Source organism: Festucalex cinctus, chromosome 1 (genome assembly GCF_051991245.1).
Source record: "Festucalex cinctus isolate MCC-2025b chromosome 1, RoL_Fcin_1.0, whole genome shotgun sequence".
Taxonomy (NCBI): domain Eukaryota; kingdom Metazoa; phylum Chordata; class Actinopteri; order Syngnathiformes; family Syngnathidae; genus Festucalex; species Festucalex cinctus.
The window spans coordinates 10,234,347-10,248,204 of NC_135411.1; the positions used below are offsets into that span (position 1 = coordinate 10,234,347).

The following is a 13,858-nucleotide window of genomic DNA, read 5'->3' on the forward strand; positions in this document are numbered from 1 at the left end:
TTCCGATATGGTTTTTCTTGTACTGATAAAAATTAGCTTCCTATTGAACACCTCATATCAGAAGACCCTTGAGTTCCTTTTATTCTTTCTCAGGTTACATTCCATTTGAAAAAAAAAAAAGTTAGCCTACAATCAACATTGTGATTCAAAGCATTGGCTGCCTTTCTTCCCATTTGAAACATTTCTTTTTCAACTCCTTTGTCCGCTTTACTTCACTTTCAATTTGAGTGCTTTGGAAGGCGCACCGACTCATGGGCTGCTGTCACCTCCGGTCAAGTAGTCTACTCATTTCAAAGAGGGCCGAGGTCAAAGGTTAAGTTGTCTCCAGTGTGTTGCCGCTTGACTGACACGCCGCCCTAAAGCTTCACTCGTGCACTTTTTTAGTCATTGTGTATTAAAAGTTGAGTACTTCTTAAGAGAGAAAAAAAATAGAACTGCGCTCAATGGAGCGCAATCGTAATTCGAATCAGCTATTATTTTCAAAACTCCATGAATAGCAAACTCTTGCGTATGTGCTGAGAAATGAAAGAATCACGGTTCATGCACGAGCCAATTTTTAAAGTTTGGTCGATATCGGTTTGGCAGCCAAAATACCAAAACAAATAAAAGATGGATGGATGGATGGATGGATGGATGGATGGATGGATGGGAAAATGAAAGGATATTCTGAAAACTCTGACAATAGTTAAAAATTAGATCAAACATAAAATCAACTGACAAATGAAATTTGTAATGTATATTTAAAAAAAAATAATGAAAAATAATTAAAAAAAATTATGACATCATTAAAAACAAGACTGTACAGCATATATGTTTGTGCATGTATTTCATAGAACGTTATACCGTACAGTTATTTACAAATGCTGATTGAAAATATACTATACTATACTATACTATACTGAAAGGAAATACAGTGGTCCCTCCTCGCTACTTCACTGCTCACTTATCGCAGATTCACTCGATCATGTATTTGTATTTTCGTCCAAAATTCATACATTACGGGGTTTATCTTTTCTTTTTCTTTTTTTTTTTTTTTACCTTGCTATTTCATGGGCTTTTCATAGATTATTTATAATTTTATTAAATAAATTACCACATATTTTTAAATGTATTTTCAATTTTCCCCATTGTTGAACTAATAAATTTTTATATTGTCTTGAAAAATAAATACAATATATAAAAAAAATAAAAATAAAAAAAAAAAAGCTAACACAACATAAAATCATAAAATAACATTCCCACACTAGCAGACTGAATCATTTGACACATGAATGACGCTAACAGCTGCACACCTGATCCCTCAATCCTCCACATGAGAAGAAAAAAATAGTGGGAGTGATAAAAACTCAGCAGTGATATTTGCAGCCTTTTGTGGAGGTGGCTAACGGTGTTTCTTCGTTCCTTTTTTTGGGGGGGTGTGGGGCAGTGGGGGTATAAATGCCTCTGAACCCCGCGCAGTCATGTCAGTGACTGATGTCCAACTTCCAAGTGTGTCTGTGGGCCGCAGGGCGTCCGGGTGATTTACAGCAGCTCTGCTTTAGTCATCACGGGGTGCGAAGGAGCCCCTCGAGAGCGGGAATTTGTCCAAAAGGAGTGGTTATGAAATGGGATATATTTATGATTTAGTGCTCCAGGAGGGGGCACCAGTTGTTCAGTTCACATTGTGATGGCTTCAGGAAAAATACTGAAGAAGATAAATCGTTAGACTAACAGCACAATAGCTTTAGTCATTTTTAAAAAATCTCAAGCATGAATGTTTTTTTTTTTAATTTGTTATTACTGCCTGTTTTTACATTTATTATTATTATTATTATATTTGTTCTAATTATACTATAACACATCATATATATATATATATATTTTATGTCAATGCCCAATCGATGAACTGCGATTAAAGGATAACAATGTACATATAAAATATCCACCCATAAAGTCACAACTTCTTTGACATTGTTTATTATAAATAGTAAATAGTGCTGTATTGTACACAAAAAGTCTTCAAACAAAATCATCTATAAGCCAAAGGAGAATGATACAAAATCATTTGAGGAAAAAACAAACAAAACAAAAAAACACATGAATAATGAACTTTTTTTTTTTCAAGACTTAAGCACTTGTGATTATGTGATGATAGAAGACACCGAACACGTGAGCAAAACTAAATAAATAAGAAGTGGAACAAAAATCCTGACGAAAATTAATTCAATACATGAAAAAAAAAACTGTCAAATGTGTTCACCTGTAGAGAATTATTTTCTTCCATTTTTGGCTTTGTGACTATTTCTGTCAATTTTAACAAGTTCCCCTGATTGGTCATGCATACAACCCAAAATGAATAACGCTTAAAAAAAAAAAAATCAAGGAGTATTTCTTGTCGGACACCGTCGTGAACATGTGGTCTGCGCCCGTTTATGAGGTATGAAGGTATTGCACTTTCTTTGGGTTGTCTACTCGTCTCGTTTCACACGTGACATGTTTAAATTGTCTTCAACGAGAAACCACATTGGGGTAGATTTATGTCTTTTCCATCGTTGTCAGCCTTCACAAGAACATCTGGCCTGTTTTTGACGCGGAGAAAAAAAAATCCATTCATCCTTGGTCAACTTGGTCCAAGAGTGCAAAAAAAAGAAGAAAAAAAAAGACTTCCATTTTAAAAACAAAACAAAACAAAACAGTTGTTTAGATGGGTTGTTGATTCTGTTGTGTCAGGCGCCGCCCTCTGTGCACCAAGTGTTATTTTACAAACTTTTAACAATGCACTGCTCGGAGGAAATGGGACTAAAGTCCGCCTCACGTTGCAAAAATCAAGTACAGAATCTTGAATGTATTAAGGAACCACCACCGGCCCCCCACTTCCCAATCCTGCTTTTCCTTATCCTCTCCAAGCATGAACGAGCGGGCTCGGTCCTCGGAGGTAACTGGAGAGGCTGCATGCAGCTTTGGTCCTAATTATTCCCGTCCAGACCGCCATCAAGTCCACGATGAAACCCCTCCACCAGCATCTCGTTCACACTGTGGAAGTCCTCTGGTCAGCCTTGGGGTGGTTGGCAAAAGCAGCGGTTGGGGGTCTGGTGGGGGGGTGATGATGGGGGTCAGGAAAGCCTTCATGTCGAGGAGAAGGTGGATTTAGATAATAAAAGGCACCTGAGGTTGAGAAGGGAAGAAAAAAATGAGGGTTAAATGATGAATGATGTTTTGGGGTGGGAGGTAATAAGAGTACAACAGTGGTGCATTATGGTGTCCTGCTGGACATGTAAATTTCCCGGAGGGAGCCATCCCAAAGGGATCAATAAAGTCAAGTCAAGTCAAGTCAAGTCAAGTCAAGTCACTTGGCCTCCAAATAGTCATGCAGGCAAACGGATAACTTTTACTTTTCAAGTGGACACGCAAATTTCGTGAAACAATTTCGTGTTTCGATCGGCTCAGTTTATGTGGACAACGCCGTATAAAAGATGTCTGAACTTACTTCTGTTTATTTTGTCAGAATAGGGTTGCTATTTTTATTTATTTTTTATCTACATTGCTTAATGACAAAATGTAATAAATAGTTAACTGCAGTTGAGATCTTGATTGAGATTTTTTAGGACCAGTAGCGCTAGCAGCAGCTAACTTATGCTATCATCACAGCGTTAGCAAAGCTACAGGAATATGTTTTCATAACATCAGTCAGGCTAGCTCAAAAAGAGAAATATAGTAAATGTAGCAGTTTTTTTTTCTTTTTCTTTCCATTCTATGAACTTTATGTCCGGTAATAAAAGGGGAGGGGAGTGTGGAGAAGTTATCCGGACTGAACAAAAATGTTTAGCTAATTTCGTTTTTTTTATTTTTTTTATTATTATTATCAGCTAACATTGTTAGCCTACTGCAATATCTTTTGATAACATCAAAGTTGGGCGAGCTCTTCAGCAGCATTATGTTACATCATGTAACATATGGTACATGTAGCTCACACGTAACTTTTTTTTTAATTTTTTTTTTTTATTCTACGTCTACGAACATTATGTAATAATACACGGGGGGGCGGTAGCCATTTGAGCAAAAATTATTAGCTAACATAATTTTTTGGTTATCAGTTAACATTGTTACCCAAACTACCGGAATGTTATTTTGATATCAGTCGGGCAAGCTCTTCAACAGCATAACGTTAAATGTAATATACCTTTTTTTTTTTTTTCCCCATTCTGTTAACATGATGTAATAATAAAAGGGTGGAAATTTGCGTGTTGAGAAGCTGGCCATATTAGCAAAAAAGATTAGCTAAGCTAACTAGATGGCATTTTTTTTTTTTTTTTTTTTTTTTAAATCAGATAACGTTGCCAGCAAAGCTGCAGGAACACGATTTAATAACAGCCGGGCAAGCTCTTAAACAGTAATATGTTACATATAATTGTTTGTATTATCTGAACATCACGTAAGCTAATAAAAAGGAAACATTTTGTGTCAAAAAAAAAAAAAAAAAGGGGTATTGGTCATGAAATGTCGGCAACCACTTCTAAGTACAGAGCATGAGTGCTTTTGCCACCTCTGTTCTGAGAGGTGTGAAGCTGAGCAAAAAAAAGCATTTAAGAGCAGGTGAGAATGGAAAGTGGGGTCGTGGGTTGAACAATAAACCTCCAAAAACAGGTGAAGAGCTTTGGGGATCTCTTGAGACCTCCTTTGAACCCAACATGGTTGGTAGAGGCAGCAAAGCCTCCGCCTGGATCTCTCTAGTTCTGCTCCGTTGATCAATAACTAAATCTGACCTCCTGTTGGACACATGGTTTCAATACGGGCCTGCCAAGGGTCATAATCGCCCCCTGTTAAAGAGCCCCTTCCTTAACTCATGTACGCGCACACACACATACATGCCTCTCCTGCCCCAAAAGCTACATGCGGTTCTCTCCCAGGACGGGCTAAATTAATGAGATCAAGATGTTGCCACTGATGGGCCAGTCAACATGTGCTCGCGTACCCCACGAGGAGCCACCCGCTCTCCTCCCTCCTGTCAAACACACTTTTGGCTAAGTGGCTCCTTGCTTTGAGTCAGGCCAACACGGGGGTCATTACATGGATAGGTGAGCCGCGCTCGAGTCCGATGGGCCGGCTCATCATCACGGGAGGTCATGAAAGGACAGCGAGGGAAAACCGAAATGCCTCGGCGTCAAGCTACGTGGCTGGTTTGATGAGCGTAATGTAAACGGAGGTAAGCAGGCCAACAATGTACGTCGTACATGTAATTGCAGCGCAGGGCCAGCCCATTTGAGACGGTCACTCATCAGAAGGGTCGGCGCAATTAACATGGTTTATGTTAGTCAGAAATCCAAAACCAAATGGCTCAATCGAGCCGGAGATAAACGAATAGACAAGTTTACGTATAGTATAATATGAGGATACATATTTGTAGAAATAGAATGCCGCTTGTTTTAACAGCGGATCCTTTCCTAAAGTATAAAATGTGTTTGAATTTGTTTGACTCTTCATCTACAAATGAGATACTTTTATAGTGGGTGCGAGAACTTGTACATTTTCTCAGGGAGTAGGCATTAAAAAAAAAAAAAAAAAAAAAAAAAAAAAAACAGTCAACGAAATACAGCAATGCCTTGAAATACAAGCGAGCGCTGTATGTGGACAGGTGACTCAACTCACCTCACAACAAGGAGCACATATATACGGTATAATAATATAGTCAACATCTCATTAGCTAGTAGTTAGCTAACTCGTTAGCTAGCTGGCTAGCTATTGAGTTAGCTATCTAACTGTGGGACTAGGTCGCTTAGGTAGCTAGTTAGCTAGCTTTTGAGTTAGCTATTATCTAGTTAGCTACTGGACTAGCTAGCTAGCTATGGCTCTACCTATCTATTGATACATATGGTTTTTTTTTTATGTTTATATTTTCTCAACATTTTATGAAACACAAGTGCTTGCTTCATTTTTATTTCTCATGTTTCATTTTGTTTATTTATCTAGCTTGCTCATTAGCTATAGTGAAATAGCTAGTTAGCTAACTCGTTAGCTAGCTAGCTAGCTATGGCTTTACTTACCTGTCAATTTTTGTACATAGGCCTATATTTTATTTGTAATACTGGATATGTTTATATTTTATATTTATATAGCTAGTTAGTATGGGTGTGAATTGCCTAGCGCCTGGTGATTCGATTCGTATAACGAGTCATAGTTCACGATTCGATACTGATTAATCCCGATACGAATTTGTAAATCGATTGTTGTGATTTTTTTTACTCAAATGTAGAAAATACTATTCAGTAAACTTGTGAATGCACACTGTAAGATTTGTATGAAAAGGTATTATTAATTTATCTGAAACTTCACTCTTATAACTGTGAGCCACTGTATTTAACAGGTTGTAATCTGTTTCATGATTGAACAGCATTGAAATAAAATATTTAGACTTCATGCTCCATTAATATAACATTCTTCCATGCTTAAGGTGTGAATCCTAACCCTAAGTAAGATGTTTTGTTGATTATTTTTCCATCAAAAATGGATGTTTAAAAATCGATTCGGCTGCCTATTGAATCGATTCGAGAATTGCGAGCTGTAATATCGCGATATATTGCCGAATCGATTTTTTTTAACACCCCTACTAGTTAGTGAGCTCTATCTATCTATCTATCTATCTATCTATCTATCTATCTATCTGTCTGTCTGTCTGTCTGACCGTCCGTCCGTCTGTCCGTCCGTCCATCCGTCCATCCATCCAATCATAAGTGTGTGTCAAATTGACTCATAATCCTGTAGTTCTAAGAAATGTAAAAAGTTCATTTATCCACTTCTTTAGTCAATTTATTTTTTTAATTAATTTCCGTATGTAGAATTATTTGCCATAAAACCTCTTTTTTTTGGTTAATATTTTTCTGTAACAGATTAATTTGACTTACATGATTTCCTATGGGAAATATTGCTTTGGTATTCACACAAATGTGTTTTACTCACGAAAACTGAGGTTCTCTTTCTATAATGTTAGATGGATTGCAAGCCTACCTTGCTCTGACTGTATTGTCCATATTGGTACGATGGATGGTGGTCGACGGCGTACGCTGGCGAGGTGTAAGAGGGCGGGCAGTACGACTGAGTGCTTGGCAGGGCGGGCATGCCGGTCAGACCCGGTAAAGCCTCCAGCCTTTGGGAGCCGTGACAGCTGGCGGCCATGCCGGCGTTCGGCTCCAAGGCTCCGGTCAGAGGGGAGAGAGCGAAGTCGCTCTGGGGCTGATGAGGCACCCCGCCTGGGTTCAAAAGGCCCATCACCTGTGGGGAGAGACAGAAGGAAGCTAAGGGGATTAGAATGGAGAAGGAAAGACATTCAATCAAGTCTTCTCAGGTGGGCTCGGAGAAGTGGAGGCGCCATCATTGTTCATTGTCAGACCACACTGGCGGACCTCATACATGTGGTTTCTTTTTATTCTGCTTCACTGACATACAAGAAGGATTTTATTGAGTTTCATTGTCAGACTTTTGGACAGAGCAAATATCATTTCTTTGTCGCTGCTCACAATTATACAAGATTTGATTAGATTCAACTTTATCCACATATCACAAAGAAAACGCCAACAGAATGTGGTTTGCTTCAAACAGTAATTAAATACTGTATATCAGTATGTAAAGCATGAGATGTTATATGAACACTGTACACAGAATGTCAACATGAGTGCCTGTTTCCACAATTTCAAAGATATTGTTGGTTTAGGGATGACGACTTGCTCCAGGGCAGAAATGGCAAGCAAGCAGATTCGAATCACTCCAACATCTATTTTTTTATTTATTTTTCCCCCTGGAAGCACAAGTCTTGCAGACTGAGCTAGGCGTCTTTTTATTAAGTTTACTTCAAAATAAATTAGAATTTAGGTCAAACAAGTGTAAAAATACATTCCCAAATGTTAATAATAATATGTAGAAAACAAACATTTTTTTAAACCCTTGTTTCTTCACTTTCCCGTTCATTTTAAATGACTAGTACAATTAAAGATTGTTTTGTTTGTTTTGGTTTTGGACCAATATATCAACGACAACAAGAATAGCTCATAAGAGTTGAATTTAAGAGCTAATTGAGATATTTTCTTGATTATAACCAAAATCACTTCACTTAAGTTCTTATATAAATAGCTAAAAATGGTGCTTTTAAGGCATTTCACGTGCCACTTCTTTAGTCACTTGAAACACTTTTAGTGGCACCAGACATGAAAAATAAACAAGAAAAACATGGCACTCTCTTCCTTTTTTTCCATGGCTATATACATATAATTAAAAAAAAAAAAAAAAACTTTAAACTTAACTTTAAAGACTAATTGTGATGGTGGAATGTGGAGTTCAGTTAGTAGTTCAGTTAAAATACTGGTAGGCCTATATAAGATATATAATTTAAAGGTATAAATATAGAGAGCGAAATAGAAATAGGGAGGAAGATGGAGATAGAGTATAGAATGAAAGCGAAAGAGAGAGAGAGAGAGAGAGAGAGAGAGAGAGAGAGAGAGAGAGAGAGAGAGAATTAGAGACAAAGATCAATAGAGAAAGATATGCAAAGTGAGATAGAGAAAGATGGCAAGTAAAATCTAGCGAGATCGGGAATGACAGAGCAAAAATAGAGATAGAGAGACTGAAGGAGAGTGACAGAGCGAAAGAAAGGTAGAGTGAGCGACAGGGACGTAGTGTGAAACAGAGAGAAAGAAAAAGCTAGAGAGAGTGAGACACAAAGACAAGAAAGAGATATGGAGCAAAATTGAGAAACAGAATGAAACGACAGAAACAGGACAGAGAGTTAAAGAGAGTAAAAGAGAGTGATAGAAAGATAAAGATGGAAAGAAAGAAGAGAGAGTGCTAGAGAGAGAGAGCGAGCGAGAGCAATAAAGAGAGAGAACATAGATAAAGCACGAGAGAGAGGGAAAGCTAGAGAGATTGAAAGAGTTAGAATGAAGTAGAGAGATAGTTTGAGTGAGAGAAAGCAATAGAGCTCAAAAACGAGAGCGATAACGACATAGCAAGAGAGAGCTAGCAAAATAGAGAGATTAAAAAAAAAAGCAAAATACTTTACTCATCCTCAAGTGAAATTCCCTAATTTTTAAAACTATTTAAAAAACAAAAAGCCACAGAATAAGGCAGAACATTAACTATAAACCTTGTTTTGTGTGGGAAACATTCAGTTATTAAGCAGTTCCCGTATAATCTCGTCAAATATATTCGTCAAACCATTTGAAAATACGCCACTTCTGCAACTTTGAAGTGTCCGAAATTTATGTTTATGTCTGCGCTCAGACTGGTGCGTCTGTTCAAAGACACGCCCTCTTTCACAATCTCTTGATGCCCGAAAATCACCGTGTCCTCGTGAGGCCGAGAGGCCAAAAGGGTACGTGGGAACGAGGGCCAGGGGTTTGTGCGTGCGTGCGTGCGTGCGTGCGCGTGCGTGTATGAGAGTGTGAGACGTCGCCAATGTGTAGAAACCGTAGCGCAACTGAAATGCGTATTTTCTTTGCAGTTTTTGCTCTGATGTCAGCCGGTGGTGATACATCACCAACAGCTGCGCGCAGGTTTGCGCGAGAAACAGTCATGAAATTGTCTTTAAAAAAAATAAATAAATAAAAAAATAAAAAAATAAAGGCGAGGGGGGCGGGGTGTTGTTGCTTACTAGGGAAAGAGTTACACTCTGTGTAATGAAAAGAAGAGGTGAGAGGCAACAGCAAGATTTCAGGCTGTAAGATGTTGAAATCATAAGGCTTCCCAAACTGGCGGCCAGCTGGCACGTGTGCTCTCATCATGCAAATATACGTTATCTGTCGATAATCAGCCCTCACATATTGTTGTCACCTCACGTTAACCCCTATTTAACGAATAAAGATCAGTGTGAGAAAAAGGGTAACATTACCAGCTCACGATAAATTATTATCACAATATTTCACCAACGCCAACACAGTCATCAATCATACTGAAACTGCTTTGTCCAATTTAAAGTTATTTACAATTCCAAATATTACATCGAAAAGCAATTTCACTGATTTTTATTATTGGTATTTTTTTTACTTGTAATATATATATATTTTTTGCTGGCATCGCATTTCATGTGAACAGTATAAAAGAAATAATAAATATGTCGTGTAACAAGTTTGGACTGTACACATCATATCAGCTGGTCCACATTCTAAAAGTATTTGGTATTATTATTTATTAAATGTATGTGTATAGATACGATTGATGTCGAGATAAATGTCTAGATAGATGTCTAGATAGATATATGTCTAGATAGATAGATAGATAGATAGATAGATAGATAGATAGATAGATAGATAGATAGATAGATAGATAGATAGATAACTCAAAAGCTAGCTAACTAGCTACCTAGTTAGCCAGAGAGATATGTCTACATAGAGCGAGAGAGAGATAACGCAAAAGCTAGCTAACTAGCTACCTAGTTAGCTATAGAGAGATATGTCTACATAGAGAGAGAGAGAGAGAGAGAGAGAGAGAGAGAGAGAGATTGAGATTTCTCTTGGCTTGTGAATTGCCACATTGACATATTTTATTACACATCCCTATTACTCTAATTTCAGCAACAAAATAAAAGTAAATGCCTATTAGACTCGACATTAGAAGTATAAACCTGATTCATTCCATTTAAATAAAAATGAAAATATATAATTTCACCATTAAAATAATTTTTTAAAAAACCTGTTGTTTAAATATGAAATAGTAATTTCAATTAATTACAAATCGCACTTCCTTTCCTCAAGTGGCCGTGTAGAGCAAATACCAACGCGTCCGACATTTCTCCGCCGGCAGTTGGTGATGGCGTGTCTGTTTTGAGGTTGTTCCGGGGATTAGGTCTCAGCGGGGTGCAAATCCCAGCCGCCCGCTTCCTCGGTGAGAACGGATCGCTTCGGTATGCGCCAGATCAGCACAGGGATGCCAGAGACCTCGCGCCCCAAGACGAGGCCGCGACCGCTCCGATCGCGGCGCTCTAATTTCTCCGACAACAATCTCCCTCATCTAAAGTCAACCTTATCCATATCAGTCACTTGGGTCCTGATATGACCATATCTGGAGTTAACTGAACATATGAATCTCTTCACGGATGGAGAGCAACGACAAGTCCGGCTCACTCGCAAAATTGGAGTTCAGATAAGCAAATAAGGGAGTTTGCCACTGAAAAAAAAAAAACATTTTGAATCATGTTTTGTCATATTTATAAAATGAGCTATGAAAAAAAAATACATTTATGACACTACATTTATGATATACTGCTGTCAAATCATGATGACCATTTGAACAATATGAATTTTTGTTTGTTGGCGTGAAAATTGCAAACAACTCCTTTCACAGAAAACGAGCCAAACTGTGAAGTTCTTCAAGTCTTCATTAACTCTCAATGTCATTGACCGTAATCTCTCCTGCTCTCTTATTTAGCCCAAATCGGAAAATTAATTATTTCCTAATCGGAAATGAAGCGAACTGCGTTGCGGTATGCATTCAAACAGCTGCAATGAATACACAAATTAAAAGATATTAGCCAACAAAGTGACTCATTTGCATAAATTACACAGCGCGTTACAAGAGGATAGATTACTTCATTCCCTTCAATTAAGACGCCGGGCAAATACGTGATTGCAATTCCAGACTGACATTCCTGCCGCGTCGTATCCACGCAAGAGCTCGTGTGCGGGGTTAATGCTGAAACCAGCCAGTAGGCCGCATGACCTTTGGCCTTTTTTTTACGGGCACGCCGGTCGCTAGGTGACACTGCGAGTGGATGAGTTCATCCTAAAGGACAGTTTCAAGTTTGAAGGTGTAATGCACTAAAACGTCTCACGCAGACCAACAAATTTGCAGCATAAAGGTTTATCAAACCTCCTCATCTTTCATCTTGCTATCACAAATGAATTAAGCAAAAACTCATTTTGCAGTCCCACCTGCTTCCTTCATGTTTCAATACATCCAAACTCTTAGTAGCGACAAACCAGCTTGAGGCACTTGTTTTTTTTTATCTGCGTCTGACAGGACGCTGAGATTCCCTCTCATGGGAATTAGTACCCAGCATGCATTGCATCTGGGCCGGACCACCCTTTGTGGAGGCTAAAAGCTCGTTTTCCGCCTGTTAGGCCATCTTCGGGCCTGGTAGGGAGCCGCTGATGGAGCCTGATGACTGTGTAATCGCTCATAATTGTCTTTTCACTTTTGATTTGTGTCATCACGCCGCCGCCGCCGTGCTCCTACCGCACTCTTACCCGCCGCCTTCTTGGAAAGACTGACATTTGCCGCATTGCAAATTCATCAAGCCGTCCGTATGAACACAAATGAGACGCTACCTTTCCGTCAATACCAACGAAGTTCTCATCAATGTCGAGACAACATGTAGGACCAACCTGAGGTGAGAGGCTGTTGCCGATGGCGGCGGGGTTGACGGCGTTGGCGTGTCCGGTCGGCGCCACGAAGCTGTCCGAGTATCCTGAGAAGCCGTGACGGCCGGAGGACAGGCAGTACGCCGAGCCCCCGTCCTGAGCGCTGGACGATGAGCTGAGGCCGCTCTGGTGCACGGATGTGGGCGGCAGAGGCTGCGGTCGGTGGACCGTGCTGGCTTGCTCGGAGGCTGTTCACAGTAAAAGAAATTACTCACAACCATATTCAAGTGGAGCTCAACATTTATTCTTTTTAACAAAACAGGCTTACTCAATTCAAATGTAACCTAATTTCATTCATTATTATGTAAAAATCCAGCTGGACGACACCCTGGAATGCTCTACCTAAAAAAAATATATATCCACTTTCAATCTTGAGGCAGCATAATTCCACGCAGCTCCCGCAGATAGATGGAAGAGGCGGAGTCATACAACATATTAGATTCACAAGAGTTAATATATTCATTCTTGAGTTATTTTTAACACTTTAAATTGGTTAATAATATGTAAAAATAATGGATGATGTGGGGACAGACAAATAGTAACAATATATCAAAAATATTTTACACGCACACATCATAATATTTAGTATACTTTTAATATTGTGTCATTTAACAATATGTTGATGTTGTGACTGTAGTTTGCAGCATGACATCATACTGAGAGGTGTCTTTGCTGAGTTTATTTTGCTCTGCAAGGGAACCAAAATATAATAATAATACAAATAATAATAATAATAATAATAAATAATTTACTTATGGAATATGAATTAAGCAGCAAAATCCACCCACTTTTTTATCCACCTCAGGGGGCGCAGCCATTTTGTCACATGTCGACTGACAACGACATCACACTTGCTCAGGGTTCAGGTAATGACCAATCACAGCTCAGCTTGCGAACATCAACAATGCCAAACTCAGAAAACAGGCGAGCCGTGATTGGTCATTACTTGAGCACTGAGCGACCGTGATGTCATTTTCAGTCGCCAGTAAGTGGCAAAATGGCCGCCCCGAGATGGCGAAAAGAGGGTTTATTTTTGCTCAGCTTGATTCTCAGCATGTTTTCGAAAATCTTGTTTTTGTTCTGTAAGCTGTGTATGAATGAACTTGTGCTTGTCATATTTGCAAAGAACTGTTTTTTAACTGATCGCATACTGAAACTGATGTGCAGGTTTACCGAATAAAATGATATTCTCAACAGGCGCTCACCTTGAGCTATAGAAGTTGCGGGATAGGGACTCTCAGGCAGCTGATACGGCTGCAGGCCCGACATGGCTGATGGCGGAAAGCCGCCTGGGATGAGGTGGTTGAATGCCATCAGCTGATTGGCTCCCGCTTGCTTCCTCCACCGGGCTCTTCTGTTGCTGAACCACACCTGAGAAGGAGGAAACACAATGTAATGAGTGGCCATGCCACAGTAGAGAGACTAATCAACTATTCCACTTAAATTTACTGCCAGACATTTTCAAGACGCACAGGATA

The 13,858-nt window shown here is 39.1% G+C and overlaps 1 protein-coding gene across 1 annotated transcript in view; it reads right to left on the bottom strand.

Moving 5' to 3' along the window:
* Positions 1-1,982: 1,982 nt before the first annotated feature.
* pax3a (paired box 3a) overlaps positions 1,983-13,858 on the bottom strand; it is a 46,261-nt gene continuing 34,385 nt past the window's right edge. Inside the window, exons 7-10 of the mRNA XM_077515359.1 lie at positions 13,586-13,751; positions 12,345-12,568; positions 6,982-7,245; positions 1,983-3,144 (exon numbers count right to left, since the gene is read on the bottom strand). Of these exons, the coding sequence (XP_077371485.1) occupies positions 3,127-3,144; positions 6,982-7,245; positions 12,345-12,568; positions 13,586-13,751 (672 nt within the window). The 3' untranslated portion in view covers positions 1,983-3,126. The remainder of the gene's footprint in view (positions 3,145-6,981; positions 7,246-12,344; positions 12,569-13,585; positions 13,752-13,858) is intronic.